The sequence below is a fragment of the Scophthalmus maximus genome, chromosome 9, assembly GCF_022379125.1.
Source record: "Scophthalmus maximus strain ysfricsl-2021 chromosome 9, ASM2237912v1, whole genome shotgun sequence".
Lineage (NCBI taxonomy): Eukaryota > Metazoa > Chordata > Actinopteri > Pleuronectiformes > Scophthalmidae > Scophthalmus > Scophthalmus maximus.
Window position 1 is genome coordinate 7,459,560 of NC_061523.1, and position 16,793 is coordinate 7,476,352.

Sequence of the window (16,793 nt, forward strand, 5' to 3'; positions counted from 1 at the left end):
TTCTGTTTTCTCAACCACACAAAGCTGCGCGCTCAAGTTTTGGACGTGTTGTCACGGCCTCTGTGACGACACACGCGCGGAAGAAAAACACACTCACATGCGAGAGGGCAGAGCTTCCCCTTCCTCTCATTACCATGCCCTAGAAACCGAGAGAAGGGCGCGCACCGGACACCACATCCTCGTGCCGCTGCACGTTGATCCGGCAGCTACATCACAGGCTGCTGATTCGTCTTGACGCGCTCTCATGCACACGCCGACAGGCAGAGTGCGCCCTGAAAGGTCTGCCGTTGACCCCGCTTTTCTTTCGCCGTCCGCTTGCAGAGGAGAGCGCTTGTGCGTCAGTCTGCTGTGCACGGAGGAGCGTGAAGCATGTGGGCGCTGGTGGTCACTGACCAGGCGGCACTGACCTCTGCCCTCCATCCATGCTGACCATTCAGAGAGCAGAACACAAGGTAATGGCACCATTTTTAAATGTAATTTTGTGTAACAATGTCTGCGAGGTAGTAGCGCCGCCGTCCTCTGTCCGACACTTTGATTCATGGTCAATGACAGGAGGTCAGTCGTTAAATCCTCTTTCACTTAACGTTCGATGGAATCTTTAAAAGATTGCATCCAATGCTGTGATATGTACGATTAGGGTCATGCTGTAGGTATTATTAAAGTCAATTTAGGATTGAGATGATCAGTTCATTTGGGATCATTTGTTCCTAAATGATTTACATTTTACAAAAAAAAACCACCCTGCTCTGAAATTCTGCCAAATTATCGAGACACAGTTTGTGTTTTCACAGTGAAAATACTTGACTTGAAATAATGACCTAGACATTGATACCGAGTTCCTTAAATTTAAACATTAGGACATACTCTTGCAGCGCGCTTTACTGTACAGATCACGTAAGTGAGTCCATTGTCTGACTGTAGCAGCTTACCTCTATAACCTACTGCAGCAAGAGTCAAAAACTGGTCAAAAATACAGTGAAGCTGAAAAAAAAAAAGGTCAACGTTCCTCTCGCCCCCCTCTTGGCAAATTGAGGAAGGAAGTGGTGTTGTGAAGAAGGAAGGGTGATGCTTCACTGATAAGCAGATTAAATGCTCATTCTGTTTTCTACTCGTGTCATGTTGCAAATCTCGGATTTATCATACTTTCTTTTTCGTTTAATTTGACATTCAATATCTTTTTCCAACACTACAGGGAGCAGAGAATCAGCTATTGTCTACTTATACTTAGCGACCCCTGAAATGTTTTTTTTTTATTAAAAAAAGCTATTTGAAATATATATTTCAGGAGATACACCACATAAAAAAAAGCCCTTGATTAAATATATTTCTCAAGTATGGTTAATAAGTATTAAAATGCAAAAAAATGCATTAATTATTATAAAGTTATTCTACTATATAACATTGATTTTAATACTGATGGTTCAACATGAAAGGACACATTCTAATGTTATAGTTGTACCACTACATCATATTTTCCAAACATGTTTTTGCATGTAAAGTATAGATTTTCTTTTAACCAACTCTCAAATAAGTGTAATAGATTCCAATAGGTAATATTTACCTTATGCGTGACACAGAAGTGCATGCATAGCCAATCTACACTAATGAACAGCATTTACATAAATGCACCTATGGAGTCAAAAGACAGAAAGATGCAGTCGCTGTCCTCCAGCATGACGTCTGTGTTGTCTTTTTAGTTTACTCTTTAGTTGATTATGAAATATTTTCATATCCATCAGATTGTCGTTGAAAAGCGGCCCATGTGGAGATGTAAATGTTTCCCTAATGAATTAAAAGAGCAAGTTAAAGAGTGACACACTGGAGGAGTTTTAATACCAGTCACTGGGAATCTTCACGATCTGGCAACCCGAGGTTATTATGAGTAATGACTGATTCAGAAAAGAAAGGTTTAATAACATTAGCCGTCAATTAGAACTACTGAAACATCAGTCTACTACATATGTTTTTTTTCAGTCGGTGCCAACTTTTAATTTTCCATTGCAGAGTGAAACGAGGAAGGATTGACGGCAGGTAAGGTTTGTTGGACTATGCCTCCAGTGTCCGCGTGAGCGAGGGAATGGCTCCGAATACGTCCCTGGTCAACTCCTCCTCGCCATGCGACCATGATATGACGGGCTGGGAACATCACATGGAGACGATGTACACCTACTTCTACCTGCTGCTCTTCATCCCCGGCCTGCTGCTCAATACCACTGCTCTTTGGGTCCTCTGCAGACATATCAGGTACGCACAGCGAACACATGTACGATGATGCCGGATATATATTCCGGGCCATGACTAACTTCTGTGCTTCTGTTGCTCCACAGTAAGAAGACCAAGGCGGTGATCTTCATGATCAACCTGGCTTTAGCTGACCTGGCCCATATCCTCTCTCTGCCCCTCAGGATCTATTATTACTTCACACACACGTGGCCTTTTGGACGGGGCCTGTGCTTGTTCTGCTTCTACCTCAAGTACCTCAACATGTACGCCGCCATCATGTTTCTGGTAAGCAGGCACTTTGTGTTAAGATGATCCTGGAACCGTTTTACATAACTGTAAATCCGGCAGAGGATTTTCATTTTTCGCTGTTTCTTCTGCTTCCTGTGTTTCCAGGTGTGCATCAGCGTGCAGAGGTGTGTCTTCCTGCTCAAGCCGTTCACTGCTCGTCAGTGGAGGCGGCGCTCTGACCTGGCGATCAGTGTGTCAGTGTGGGTGGTGGTCGGTGTGGCCTGCTCGCCATTCATTCTGATGCGGAGCAGCAGTAATGCCCCCAGTGCCAGTGCAGGCGTCAGTATGCAGACAATCTACAACGTGTCCTTTTTGCTGGATGCCACGTCTACCCAACATCCCCTTGGTTACACCAAACTTCTCGCACCCCCTTTGAGCACAACCCCCAGCGGACTCGCACCTGTCTCCAGTGCCGGCTCCACCAACGAGGGCTGTTTTAAGGACTTGCCCATGCGGCGTCTGCCTCTCTCTCTGGCGGTCACCATGATGGCTCTGGCCGAGCTGTTTGGTTTCTTCCTCCCTTTGGCCTGCATCACCTACAGCTCCATCCGCATCGTCCAGTCCCTGAACCAAAGACAGCTCCAGGACGAGCAAAACTCGACCTCCTCAGCGCGCAGCCGACACCAGTCAGTCACCTCCAACTGTCCGACGGACAAACATCACGACAGGCAGACAAGCGGCGAGAAGCAGCGCGCCCTGCGGATGGTGCTGAGCTGCTCGGCGCTCTTCTTGTTCTGCTTTGCCCCCTACCACCTCAACTTCTTGCTGTACCTGATGGTGTCGCAGGGCGTCGTGACCCACTGTGCGACCAGGCAGGCCGTGCGTCAGTTCCACCCGCTCTCTCTGTGCCTGGCCAGCCTGAGCTGCTGCCTCAACCCGCTGCTCTATTATTTTCTGACGGCCGAGTTCAGGTCGCACCTCACCAGGCGCACCTCTTCTTTCTCCTCCTCGCTCCTCCCCTCCCCGATCAGCTCCCCGACCCAGCGCGCGCCGCCTCAAAGAGTGATGAGCATGGAGAGCTACTGCTCAGACAGGGAGTAGCGCTATCTGGAAGGAGAGCACTGCACACGACAAACGCATACGTCTCCACGATGCACCCCGTTTAAACCTTGGTACAGTGTGACCTCCCACACGCTCGCTTTACAGGAAAGATTTGAAGACGGCAACTGAAATCATGTCTGCCCACGTATCATAATCAGTGTGAACTCGAAATTTCTGTGAATATCATATTAGTTTCCTGATGTGGCAAGCTGTGTTTGTCTTGCATCACATCCCCTGCTCTCGGACCACAGACTCAGTTAAAATGCGACAACTTTGACTAAGCTATTAGTGTCAAAGCTGTGTGTGAATACATGCCAAATTTGCTGTAGGTGCTGAATAAAAGCTCATCTGTGCTTTCCGTCGCATGTGTTGCTGTGATGTTTGTTCATGGTGTACTGTATCTGAGGTCGGCCTTTGATGAGGTTTTTTCTGCAGGGAGGTGGCAGAGAGCAGGTGCCAGCTCATTTCTTCCGCGCTTCCTTTTGCAATGCAAAGTGCTGAAGACAGTTGGCAGCAGTTGGCGCGCCACTGAAAAAAAACAGTAACTGCCAGGCTCTGAGGTCGGCTTCTAAACTGAACCCCCCCCCCCCCCCCCCCCCCCCCCCCCCCCCCCCCCCCCCCCCCCGCGCCCACCCACCACATCTTGCATCTGTGAGCCATCTTTGAGGCTACCTCCACCCTCACACAACCCACCTCTTTGAGGGGGGAAAGGAAAGCTGGCAGGTGTCTGATTCACCCGCCAAAAAGTGCCCACTTGTTTTGCTGCCATATTGCAGCACCACGTCAAATCTGATCAAATACTAAGTTAGAGAAAACATCATTTTGTGAAACGCGTGGAAGAGAGAAACAAAAGGGCGAGTTTAGAAAACGGCAAAGACACGTTTCTGTTTTCCCCTTTTTTAATACAGATTCTCCGCGCGGACTGACAGCACGCGAGGGGCAGATGCAGTAGAAGTGGTCCTCAGTGTTGGGCGATGAGTGTAATAGCAGAAGTTGTGCTGTCAAGCGTTTCTGCAAACCACACCCCTACTCTCACAGGAAGCCCTGTGTGTGTGCCGAAACCCCCAGAACAGCCGAGAGACACACAATAGGAAGCGAGGCAGCCAGAGGTGCAGAGAGAGAAAAAAAAACTGTCAGAAGCCAACACTGGAAGTCCCGTCGTAGAAAGAAAGAGCCGGAGGAGGCTGCGCATGAGGCAGAACAACAGATACAGTGGGAAGGAGAGAGAGAGAGAGGGCGGAACAGAGAACATGAAGACTGTTGGAGGGGGAAGAGGGAGGGGATGACATGTGTGCTGGCCGACGCTCCACTCTTCTACTTTTTTGATCCAATGTGGCTGCAAGCTTGAAGACAGAGGTGAGATATTGTCAATCTTATAAATTCTGTTTAAAAAAACCCCAAACCAAACCCCAGTGTATGTGAGCTATTGTGTGAGAGGCTGGATGCTTTCGGTGTGGAGTCATGCCTCATGGGGGATCTCGTGTGTTTCTTCAATGTGTGGAATGTCTGTAATGTTGAGTGTGTGTGTGTGTGTGAGAGAGAGAGAGACAGAGAGAGAGAGAGAGCAAGAGAAATAGAGAGATTGTCAGAAGGCCAGTGTCGTGGTGTGTCTGTGTGCCTCTTTATGTGTTCATGTGAGGGCACAGTACTGTAGCTGTGACTGGGGGATGATCATGGCATCCTGCTGGTTCTGTGTGTTGGAGCAGCACACACGGACGGACCTGGGCGTCCACACTGCCAACATTTTCGGCGCTGTTACGCGACACCAGATGTGGGTGGGAAAGCTGTAACGCGCCGGCAGCCCACAGAGAGGTGAATCACACAGCCGATAAAATAATGTGTTTCTTTCCAATTGGCAAGATCTGAGGATTCACGCTGCTGTTGATGTTTAACATCAGAAACAGGAGAAGTTGAATGTAACACAAACCCCCCCTGACCCAATAATGTTTCTCAGTGTCACCACACGGCGACGAGACATAGGAGGACAAACGAAATAATGTGTCACATTAAGGCGATGCGTCCTGATAAGCAAACATAGTTCACACGAGTTTTCCGACTGCAAGCCGCAGGGAGGAAACTAGAGACCAGCGGGCTTAGGCCAAAGGCGAAAGAAGCAAAGCGAGGAAGAGCAGAGGAGTCCACTGGGAGGCCGTTCTCTGAGAAGCAGGATGAAAGGCAGCCAGAGAAGAAGAGGCAAGGGGCCAGAGTTCTGTGGAAGAGTTTTCAATTTCTTCAAGAAAGAACTGTTCTGCGTCCAACCTGGACGACAGCCCATCTTTACTTATCCGAAATTCCTCGGCTTGTTGACGTCCTTTCCAGAAAACATTGGTGAAAAGTACAAGTTTACCGTGGGCGCGCTGCGTAAAAATCTTGTAATATTACAGCTATAGCTACTTTTCCAGTTAAATGTATGATATACTAATACCATACAATACATGGCTAAAGATGAAGCCAGTGGTTTCCAACCCTTTTCCGCTTGTGACCCTTTACAAACATACCAACGGCCATACAGTGGGGGTTCCTTGTCCAGGGCTCGTGGTGCCACCAAGAGTCACTTCCCCCTCCATACATCTCGGTTGGCCCTGTCTGTATAATTTGTCACCGAAAGTGTCAATATAGGAGGAGAAGTACAATTGCGATGAAGTCATTTTACACTATTGGACTGGTGCCGTGTTCGTCTCCCACCCCTGCTGAGAAGCTTGTAAGGAGAAGAGAACATGTGGAACAGATATTAATGCTGTCGGGGGGGGGGCTTTACAACAAGGGACTAATTTCCTGCAGGACATAAAACCCTATTTGGCTTCTACGTCAGACATGAGGGCCCTTAAGGATGTCCCCAAAAATATGAACGCCGCGAGCAATTGATCTTCCAATCAAGGAACAATCAATTCAAAAAGCCTCATCTGTAGAAATACGGTATGTGTGAGCAAAAACAATGAAACAAAAAAACCTCTCCAAGATCATTTTGGACAAAGTCAGATTGGACACTAAAGGACAGAAAAGCACAATCAAACGTGGAACGAACAGCTCACATTGCTCAGTATAGTCTTATTTAGTTTCTATGGGTTGTAGTGAAAAGTGATGTTGAACCAGTGTATCACACCCACAAGCTGGAAGCTCAGCTCCACACCTAACTGACTATTTCCGTTGGACGTCAAGCTCAACCAGGCCTCGTGGTCTCCTACGACATCTTCTTCAATTACTTTTTGTGGTCATGGATGTGTCAAGAAAACATAACGCGACTCATTCTGAAACAGGGGGCGTCACATGAGTTCCCTCTCGAGTTGGGCATGTTCGTCTTGTTAACCGTGCGCCTGGGCCGACCTGCAAACCACACAGGTTTCACTGATGCTTCGCTTGGAGGCGCTTCACACTGGCTCATCACAGGCTGCCATGCAGGTGGAGATGCTGAACGGCGAACAGTACGTGAGAAATGGGAGCTTCGACTTCGCTGTGGGTTTGCGCATTGACTGTAAACGCCACGCCAACAAGCTGCAACCTCAAAGTTGATTTATTATAATATGCACTTTTTAAACATGTGGTGTAGCAAGCCAAGCCAAGTCCAGTGTGTGTGTGTGTGTGTGTGTGTGCGTGACAGAGCGCTGTTCAGTGTGATATTATGTGTCCTATTGAAAAGGTTCCTTCTCAGTACCTGAGTGCAAAACCTACTGTCATCTGAGTTGAATTTACAGTGACACAACTATGATACTGTCTTTTATACCACCCACTTTTCTTTCCCAGCATGCAATTGGTGAAATAGGACAGGTGGCCAGTTTATCACAGACCACATCTATATCACGAGAGGAGTTTCTGTTTCAACTAATCTGTTTTTTGGGGCTGTGGGAGGGAGTCCACACAGGCCTTGTTCTTATGAGGTACTAAAAAATATCCTTAATTTGACCCACTCTTATCTCCTCTACCAGGATGCCATCGTCTTGGGATTGAGAGTGTTCTGAACCGGCGGTTGATCAGCGCGGGAGACAAACTTCCTCTTCAATATACAAAACTTCATCTCTCTGTCCGGGATACTGCAGAGCACAGGACAACAGTGGCAACTCCCCCTCGCCACAGTGGACAGCATGGACGCTCGGGCAAGCGCCGGACTACACCAGACTACGAGCGGCTCGCCCGACGCCAGCTTCCTGTTGGATCACAAGGCAGCTTAACAGTTAAGAGCACCTGACTTTAAGATGAGCTTTGCGAACGAAAGCTGTGAAAACAGTAAAGACCTGCGGACGTACCAGCACCACTTGTACGCAGTGGTGTACAGCGTGATCCTAGCCCCTGGGCTGCTGGGCAATCTGCTGGCGCTCTGGGTGTTCAGAGTCTACATCAGAGAAACCAAGAAGGCCGTGGTGTTCATGATGAACCTGGCTGTGGCCGACCTGCTGCAGGTGAGAATCCCTCCGTGTCTTTTTTGGTGCATTTTTTATTCATATAATTACTCAGACGCAGCTTTACGCAAAAGTGTGAAGTGAGTAGAAGTTAATACCCTGAAGCAATACACTCAGAATTGTTTCAACTCACTAGGACTTGTTGGGCAGGTCAAGAATCGTGATCAGTTGATGAAGATATTACGTTTTCTGATTCTTCAAACCTTGTGGTATCACTCAACCGCCGTCAACCAAGTAAGCAATTCACTAGAGTATCTAAAAAATGAAGCCAGATTATTGTGCTATAAAAATACATCAAGGCCTTTCCAGCTTGAAAGGTCCACTGTTCAGAACGTCCTTAAGAAATGCCAGTGAAGACGAATTGGGGAAGTCGAGACCACCGGACCAATAGGACGTCATGACTGCTGGGCGCGAAAAGGCGAAGGGAAACAAAACATTATGAGCAGCAGGAGGGTTCAGCGGACACCGATCCACTGTCCAGCATGGATGCACAAACAAGGTCTAAATGAAAGAGTTATCAGAAGTACAATCTCACCGCTCACCTCATCACAAACGTCAACGTCTGAACTCTGACCAAACTTCTGCATTGAATTGTAGTGATGTAGGTTCATCTCTCATCTCATTGAGTCTAACTTGGCAATAGTTAACTATTTTTTTCAGTTTTGCAGCTGACTTCATCTTAAATTCCAATTAAGCATTTAAGGAGTAAATTGTACACCACTCACAATAACATAGTTGTAACATGCATATGGACATGTCAAATGTCCATTGATGTATTCTCCAAGTCAATGATTAACTTCCCCCATGAAGTGCCCATAACTGTTGTAGAAACAGTAAATTAGTGAATTATAAATGTTACAATGACATATGAGAACAGACACTTACGGGCACATCTTCACACAATGTAAAACCACATCCATCAAAACAGGACATTTTGAAGTTTAGTCTTGAATTCGGTTTGCAAAGTCAAAACTGCTGATTATGTTTTTATAGTTTCTTTTCCCCTACGTAGTTCAGCACATGCAACAGTTCAGAGCACTGAGCGGGATGAATAGGGGAGCCATAAAACAAAGCCTACAAAAAAAGGCAATTGTGTTTATGTTATTATTTAAAAAAATTGATTCGCAACTATATTATTTATTTAGAAATAATCTTCTGGAGGACACCGTGTCCATGTCTAACCCCCACCAACCATCGCTGCTCTTGCCTGCACTCAAACCAATCAAAATGCAGAGTGGCCGCAGGTATTTGCTCACCTTGTGTGTGTGATAAATGTATCAAGCTCTTTCTTCTCCCTCAGGTGCTCTCCCTGCCCCTGCGGATTTACTACTACCTGAACAACAGCTGGCCCTTTGGCCATATCCTCTGCATGATCTGCTTCTATCTCAAGTACGTAAACATGTACGCCTCCATCTACTTCCTTGTGTGTGTCAGCGTGCGTCGCTGTGAGCTCATCATGCGTCCGCTGAGGTACAACTCGTCCCGGCGGAAGGGGGACATGGTCATATGCGGCGTTGGCTGGCTGTTTGTCTTTATGGCCTGTCTGCCGTTCCCCCTGCTGAGGAACCCCGTCACCTCTGACACCCTCCTCACCGGGCACGACTTGGAGTGTTTCTCGGAGCTGCCCCTGAGGCCCATCAGTCCTCCGGCGGCCTGGACTCTGCTGGTCATAGCCGAGCTGATCGGCTTCGTCATCCCCCTCGCCTTGGTGTTAGCCTGCACCTGTCTGACTGCTGGGAGCCTCCGGGAGCCGACAGAGGGGGCCATCCCTGACCGAGGGGAGAAGCGGAGGGCGCTGAGGATGGTGCTGAGCTGCGCTGCGGTCTTCCTTGTGTGCTTTGCTCCTTACCACGTCACCATGCCCCTGGACTTCTTGGCCAAGGCCAATGCCCTCGGCAGCTGTGCCCTCAGGGACCGGATCCTGCGCTGTCACCCCATCACGCTGTGTCTGGCCAGCCTGAACTGCAGCCTGGACCCACTCATGTACTATTACACCACTGACGAATTCCGCAGGCGACTGAGCAAGCCGGAGCTGCCCGAGGGCGTGACTTTCAGCAGGCGTCTGTCCTGCCTGACTGGAGGAGAGGAGTCAGATGACGGGGATGACTACGGTCACGCTGAAGGACCAATAGTTTCATCTCAACCACTAAGCCCTGACTAAAACTGTCTGTGCTCCTAAAAACTATGGAAAACATGAAAAAAGTGTGTGAAAATATGGGAGAGTTTGAAAATGTGAATTTGTTCCTATTTATTTTTTCAATAAAAAGGTTGGTCTGTTCTTTCTAAATTTGTGCGGAACTCTATCAGTAAATATGCATCAGGAAACAATGAATACAGGAAACCCCCTCCTGCAGCTCTAGAGGTAACAGCATGCATGGGCTGATTTACTGTAAGTGTGTCGGCTTCCTATAAAAAAAAGCAAACTTCCAAAACATTCAGTAGGTAAAGAAATATGCAACTTTATTCAACAACAAAGTGTAGTTCAGTTCAGTAGCTGCACACAACATTGGTTTTTATCTCATTTTTGCGTATTCAGTTAAAAAGCTGAGACAGAAACATTTTTTACAAGCACAGTTCCTGTCTGATTGTCTTTCTGTGCAGACATTGTGTGGGAAACCAATGAAAATGACTTTATTCTTTATTTCTTTCAAAATCAAATAAATATATTTTAGCACAGATCTTGTTCCTGTGACAGTTTTGATCCCATGTTGTGGGACACCAAATCTATAAATAAGAAGTTGAAAGAATGTCGAATTTTTGTGAAATTTCCCTTCAGCTTATACACTCCTTCAGCTCGTCAACCATTCCTTCAAGTTCTGTGTTGAAAAAATGAGGGTTTTTACACAAACACGTACACTGGTCACCATCAGGGCTACATTAAATCATCACACACTGGGACATCCAGGGCCTTTGGGGCCTCTGGGAGCAGCAGGTACTCTGGGTAATATCTGCAAAGTGTTGACCGAGAGCTCTGGGGCTTGTGCATCTCTCGTACAATCCGTAAAGGGACGACAGACATGTTACATGTGCTCTGTAACTGAACTATACCATATCTCCGCAGGTTGACTTGTGCTATATCACACTAGAACATGTAGTACATCTTGTCGAGGGGCTGCTCTATAAAGCCCATGGAGAGTGGGAACAGTGGGCTGACACACACACACACACACACACACACGGGTCTGAGACAAATGGCTTCTCATTATCACTGGAATTCGAAGTCGAATGAGTTGCGACTCTCGTGCGGAGGTGACTAGATGCCGTGACACGGTAACAACGATAAGACTAGTCTGCAGAAAGCTACAGCAAAAGAATGACGAAAAAAAACAACAACATAACAAATTAAACTTAGTTACATCCTGAATTAGCAGGCTGATGCAGGTTATCAGTACAAGACTAGATAGTGAATACTTGAGTATAAAGGCTATGAACTTATGTAGTGGACTATAGCAGAAGAGGGAGGGAGGGGTTAGGCCGTAACACTGTCATTTAAATTCACTTATCACTGGGGGTTAAAGCAGGGGGGAGGCAAAACAGTGGAATTAAGAGTTTTGTACAAAAGTAACTTTCTACTTCTACTCAAAGTTGTTTCCTCCTGTGCCCACTCACATCAACTCTCTGTCACTATTGCTCTCTCTATCACGCTCTCTCTCTCTCTCTCTCTCTCTCTCTCTCTCTCTCTCTCTCTCTCTGACCTACGCTCAGTTTCCCATCAAGCCTTGCAGATCCGGGTCTCCGTCACAAACTTGTTCTCAAAGTGGTGGATGGTGAAACATTCGTCTGCGGAGCGCTTCTGGATGCCTCCACCTGCCGGACGCAGACACACACACACACACATACAAGCGTTAGTGTTACATATTCAAGTGGCGGCGTGTTTGATATGTCTTCAAAACCTTTTTTTAAGTTGAAACAAAATTCACTTTGTTCAGAACTACGTAGGCTACATAACCTTTGCGTTGACTTTGTGGGGGATGCAAACAATCTGAGCAAAGCTCCTTTTAAATGAGCTATACTTAGTGTATTTTCATAAATAGTTGAGATTGTTCAGATGTAATCACTCGGTTTTGACGCCACATGAAGCCGTAAGCCTGTTTGTTTCCACAAATATGTCAACATCTGTTTAATGCTCTTTTGAACAATGTAAAGATGTGCTGCTACATGCTGGTTCTTATCAAATGTGAACATAGTGTAACAAACATGGCGGGTTTTGGTCAGGCGTGACTGTGCACTACGTTCCGTACCTGGCAGGCTGGCGCGACGCTGCATTCTGTACGTCTCCTTTCCGTCACACAGCCGGCGGATGTAGAAGCCCAGGGGTTTGATATCGTCGATGCGCTCCGTCACCACCAGGTCCTCGTGCACCAGGTAGCTGCGGTAGGAGCCGGACTGGGGCAAAAGGAAAAGGGAACGAGGAGGAATGATAATAAATTATTTTTAAATGACTCCAAAAACTTAAGCAGCTCAGGGAAAACAACTGCAGCCAAGCGAGAAAACGGCGAGTGGGAAGGACTTTGTGTGATAAATGAATCATCCTCATTTTATCAAACCCTTTCACATTAGATAATGAAATTCACCAATTGCACCACCACCCACAAAATAGCAAATTCTTTACAGCAGGCCAGGGTGGATACACTAACTCTTTCAGTGCCTACAGACTGACTGTTTAAAAACTTGCTGACACATTTCTAGAGCCGATGTATTCTTCATGTGAATTTCTCCTATTACCCTCTGAGTAATCTAGGTCAGAGGGTAATAGTCAAAAAAACACATTTGAGGATGCTAAATTACAAAAACAAACAAACAACATAAAAAAACAATAAAACTAATGTTCTACAGGAACCTGATGGTGTTCACGAAACTGGGGAACAAAAAACACGACATTTTGTCGTCTGTGTTAAAAAATATATTTGATAGGAATTGATCGAACCAACCTCATGTAAAGTAAAAGTTTTCCAAGGGTTATAAATTACTGTTTATGTTCATGATTTTTTTTTTACCACAGCGTTAGTCTTTCCACCACAAGGTTCTCATTTTTGTTTTTGGCAAAATATCGTGCCGGACATACGACATCAGCCCATCAGCATCGTTTTTAGTGCTAATTAAATAAAATGAATTAGCAAATGTTAGCATGCTAACGGCCTAAACCAATGGTGATTGTGAACATGATATACATTACACCTGCTACACATTGGCTTGTTAGCATGGAGACTTTAGCATTTAGATCGAAGTAGCGCTGTGCCTGAATAAAAACTCACAGAGCTGCGAGCAAGACTTTAAACCCGAATGATGCAATACACAACAGTGCAATATAAAAAGTGGACTGGAGGACCTACTCACAGCTGGAAAAAAACTTTAAATGTGGGTGGAGGTGAATAACTGGTAGAAACGCACCATAGTTGCAGTATGATTCACTTGCCGTGTCACGCATATTCTATCTATTTCATGTCAGGACACAATGGTGATGCATGTTGATATTTTTGTACTCAAACTGCTGCTGAAAGACTTGACACTAGCCTTCGATTATTCTGTTAATATTCAACCGATGTCCTCACATATCACATAACCAAAACAATGAAAGGGGAAAAAATATACGACAGAATCAATTCCTGCTGGTGATTTAGCCTGATTCATACAGAGTGACCGAATGTCTGGAATAGGGGAAGATGATGTATAATGGAATATTTTACTTTTACAAATGGCAGACGTGTCAGAATCACACAGGAAATATTACAAATCCCCGGATATTCCCAGGTCACGTTTAGACCTTAACATTGGGGCTTATGCATGAACGTGAGTGAGAGCCGTGCGTGTGTCTGTACTATCATCCAAGCTAGCCAGGTCTCATGTATTGGCAGCTGCGTCCTCTGATGGCGTCACCCCCCCCCCCCCCCCCCGAGGACACCAGGTGATCACTACTACTCACCATCAACTGTGAGAAGAGGTCCACCAGGTCCTGAGGGGGGAGCACCACCGAGGTGTTCAGAGGGATCACAAAGCAGGTCCGCAGAGTCAGGTCCAGATACGCCGTCAGCTTCTACTTACACACAGAGATATATATATATATAAAATAAAAAACAATCATATATTTAAACCCTCTCACCAGACATGCACACGCATCTGAATTGCTGTGTGTGGGTTTTTTTTTTAGTGTGTGCGACTTTTCCTCCTCCTCCTCCTCACCCTGTTGAAGTCGTGGAGGATGTACGCAGGGTCTCCAGATCTGAAGCGGGGAGGGGGCACGCTGATGACAGCCATGTTGTCAGAGATTTCCACCTCCTCCTCCACCCGTGGCAGGTAGTACGGCTGGCTCTCCCCTCCTGCCGCGGCGGACACGTCGTTGAACTGCATCGCGCCGTGATACAGCCTCTGAAGGACAAGGCCAAGTCGAGAGCAAATGACAAATCATTTCAATGGACCGATCTAAGACTGGTCACATTCACATTCAATGCCCCCACTTTCTACACTCTAGCTGTTTATATTTGACACAACCAGTCATGGATGCATAGGACTTTCCTTACTGTTGATTACTAGGAACGTCTCTGCAACCACAGATACCAGTGGTTTCTCTAGACCTGTTTGCACTGCCAATGCCAATTGCAGCTTATGGCAGCTAGGGGGCGCCAAAGCACAGGATAGGTTTTGTTTGGTCCCTGTGCAGTAGAGTTTGTTCAGGAGTGACAAGAGTTCTTTAACATTTTCAGTCATGGACATAAGACATTTGTCTAAAGAAGCAGTGTCAACGAAGCTTAAAGCTGCATTAATTAATTTTCAGGCACAAGACTACAGAAAATAAGACTGCTGTGATATAATGTGTATTGTGTATATTTTTGCAAGAATGCAATGTACATATTGTTTTATAGCAAAAAACTATCTTCTCACAATCTTACAGTTTACATGTGAGGAAACAACTGGTACAAGGTAAATATATTACATGCTGCTCAAAGGAAATTGTTGCTAATAGGTAAAGCACTCTGAGACAAAGAGAATGTTGAGTGTCTAACATCAGTAATGATTGTGATGGTGATTATGCAATGTGTGCTTAGTTTAACGAGATGCTTTAGAACTCGCTTCATTTACATGAGAGAAAAAAAGAAAGAAGAAGAAGGGCCGTGGGCACGGAGAAGCTGCGCTGAATGTGGGACCCTCCCCACTGACAACCCTCAAAGAGGTGAAGACTGCACTTTCCTCTGAAGACGGCGAGAGTCAGCACTCTTTGTTTCCCATCGAGGCAAAGAGTGTCTCGTCAGCATGTCACGAGCAGCCATAATAATTCTGCCCAAACCCAAATAACACTTCCCTCCGCGCGTCTCTGGTCAAAGAGACTTTTTTCTGAAGTAGGACAGTCATTTTTCGAACCTGCTTTAATGACTTAAAATGGGAAATTATGCCATGAAAATCTCATGTTTGTGCATCTCAGTGTATCCAAAGTGTTTCACTTAAAATAAATAAATCCCCAGGGAGTCTCTGAAGGTGAAAAAAAAATAAAGATCATAGAACACACATAATAATAGCTATAATATGATCATCAATAAGATGCACGCACGCACACACACACACACACACACACACACACACACACACACACACACACACACAACTATACCTTTGGGGTGAAGTATCGATAGAGACAGGCGCCCCCCACGATGAGCCCGCTGAGGATGAAGGCGATGCCCAGCAGGGTGAGCAGGCAGCGACCTGTGGAGCCCTCGTTGGCCGCCGGAGCAGAGCCCAGCTCAGGGTCCTGGACACACACACACACACACACACACACACACACACACAGAGAGTCTACGGTGAATTTATTATAATAACGCATACACCGAGTATCAACAATCATCGTATATATATATATATATATATATATATATATATATCCTCAGTCAGAAATCCTGTATAATCCTGCTGAATCTTCGGCCTGTCCAGAACAGCTGTGCAGGAGATGGGCGGTCCCCGTGCGCGCTGCACCAGGTGCAGCCATGGCTCTCCGTGCACTTTGCAACAGCCAAACAAATTCTGAATATGATAATCTTCCACGAGCATTACGCATTTAAAATACAGACACGTGGGGAAATGCACGCGGATAAAGTCGCCGCTAAAGTGCTCGCGGCCGGCGCAGGCCTGCCACCAGGCTCCTGGACGTAACGGACACCGGGGGCTGCGGACTGCGCACTAGGAAAGCCCGTGAGCTCACCTTCTCTGCGGCTGGCGCCTCTTTGCCCAGCGCTTTCTGCGCCAGGGCCGAGTTGAACGCGATCTTCACCATGGTGCTGCGGCAAGCGTCGGCTCAAGTTGAGCAGAGCAAGCGGAGAAGTGGAGGAGACGAGCGTCGTCGCTGAGCTCCGTCGGTCGTCGGCAGATCCTCACTGTGACGCACTTTGCAAGCTCGGATTTATCCGGCGCTTCCGGTACGTCAACGTAGCTCTGGCGACACTGACACCTGCTGGACAACTGGTGCTACTGCCGGACAACGACACTGCCAATGAGTAACGTTCATTCGACTTCTTTTACACCTAACCACACGTAAATATCAATGAAACGCATAGGAACCATTTAGAAAACTCTCCAAACTTCCAGAAATCATTGTGCTAAATAACTGGCAACTTATTATGCCACACTTGGACCACATTAACTTTCATTTTAGGTAATATCTGCTGTGCAACAATGTTGCAGAGTATTCTGCACATGCCCTAAATGACCTGTATTAGTTGAATAACTTATTTCATACGACTTCTGACATATGTTGATAACTATTCCCTCAATGCCAGGCACTGTTTGATACAGTTCAAATGTTGCACAAGTTGCATTACTCAATGGCAAGGCTACATAAAATCTTCCCAGATGTCTCAC

General features: G+C 46.3%; 3 protein-coding genes across 4 annotated transcripts; 2 read left to right on the forward strand and 1 right to left on the reverse strand.

Moving 5' to 3' along the window:
- p2ry10 (P2Y receptor family member 10) lies at window positions 1-3,914 on the forward strand. The gene is made up of 4 exons (XM_035649012.2): window positions 1-452; window positions 2,005-2,244; window positions 2,328-2,508; window positions 2,617-3,914. Exons 2-4 carry the CDS (start codon window positions 2,078-2,080, stop codon window positions 3,550-3,552), a joined length of 1,284 nt encoding a protein of 427 aa, XP_035504905.1. The 5' UTR covers window positions 1-452; window positions 2,005-2,077; the 3' UTR covers window positions 3,553-3,914.
- Window positions 3,915-4,169: 255 nt separating this feature from the next.
- On the forward strand, window positions 4,170-10,233 carry gpr174 (G protein-coupled receptor 174). Of its 2 annotated transcripts, XM_035649015.2 has the most exons (4): window positions 4,170-4,908; window positions 7,476-7,946; window positions 8,097-8,180; window positions 9,247-10,233. In XM_035649015.2, exons 2-4 carry the CDS (start codon window positions 7,743-7,745, stop codon window positions 10,105-10,107), a joined length of 1,149 nt encoding a protein of 382 aa, XP_035504908.2. In that variant the 5' UTR covers window positions 4,170-4,908; window positions 7,476-7,742; the 3' UTR covers window positions 10,108-10,233. The 2 variants fall into 2 exon arrangements, with proteins under 2 accessions (XP_035504908.2, XP_035504909.2); XM_035649016.2 differs by lacking the exon at window positions 8,097-8,180 and having other exon boundaries at window positions 4,172-4,908.
- A 152-nt stretch (window positions 10,234-10,385) lies between these two features.
- Window positions 10,386-16,337, reverse strand: LOC118318993 (integral membrane protein 2A-like). Its single transcript, XM_035649018.2, has 6 exons — window positions 16,138-16,337; window positions 15,550-15,687; window positions 14,127-14,312; window positions 13,870-13,980; window positions 12,188-12,332; window positions 10,386-11,753 (listed from the first exon to the last, which is right to left on the reverse strand). The coding sequence occupies exons 1-6, from the start codon at window positions 16,207-16,209 to the stop codon at window positions 11,659-11,661; spliced, it is 747 nt and encodes a 248-aa protein (XP_035504911.2). The 5' UTR covers window positions 16,210-16,337; the 3' UTR covers window positions 10,386-11,658.
- Between the last annotated feature and the right edge of the window lie 456 nt (window positions 16,338-16,793).

Excerpts from the sequence above, each read along its gene's own strand:
- LOC118318993 (XM_035649018.2), bottom strand. The coding sequence starts at position 16,209 with ATGGTGAAGATCGCGTTCAACTCGGCCCTGGCGCAGAAAGCGCTGGGC. Across the intron at positions 13,981-14,126 it reads TCCTCCACGACTTCAACAGG|AAGCTGACGGCGTATCTGGA; the intron begins GTGAGGAGGAGG and ends GTGTGTAAGTAG. Across the intron at positions 11,754-12,187 it reads GCGTCGCGCCAGCCTGCCAG|GTGGAGGCATCCAGAAGCGC; the intron begins GTACGGAACGTA and ends TGCGTCCGGCAG.
- p2ry10 (XM_035649012.2), top strand. The coding sequence starts at position 2,078 with ATGGCTCCGAATACGTCCCTGGTCAACTCCTCCTCGCCATGCGACCAT. Across the intron at positions 2,245-2,327 it reads GTCCTCTGCAGACATATCAG|TAAGAAGACCAAGGCGGTGA; the intron begins GTACGCACAGCG and ends GTTGCTCCACAG. Across the intron at positions 2,509-2,616 it reads ACGCCGCCATCATGTTTCTG|GTGTGCATCAGCGTGCAGAG; the intron begins GTAAGCAGGCAC and ends CTGTGTTTCCAG.
- gpr174 (XM_035649015.2), top strand. The coding sequence starts at position 7,743 with ATGAGCTTTGCGAACGAAAGCTGTGAAAACAGTAAAGACCTGCGGACG. Across the intron at positions 7,947-8,096 it reads CTGTGGCCGACCTGCTGCAG|GTCAAGAATCGTGATCAGTT; the intron begins GTGAGAATCCCT and ends CTTGTTGGGCAG. Across the intron at positions 8,181-9,246 it reads ACTCAACCGCCGTCAACCAA|GTGCTCTCCCTGCCCCTGCG; the intron begins GTAAGCAATTCA and ends CTTCTCCCTCAG.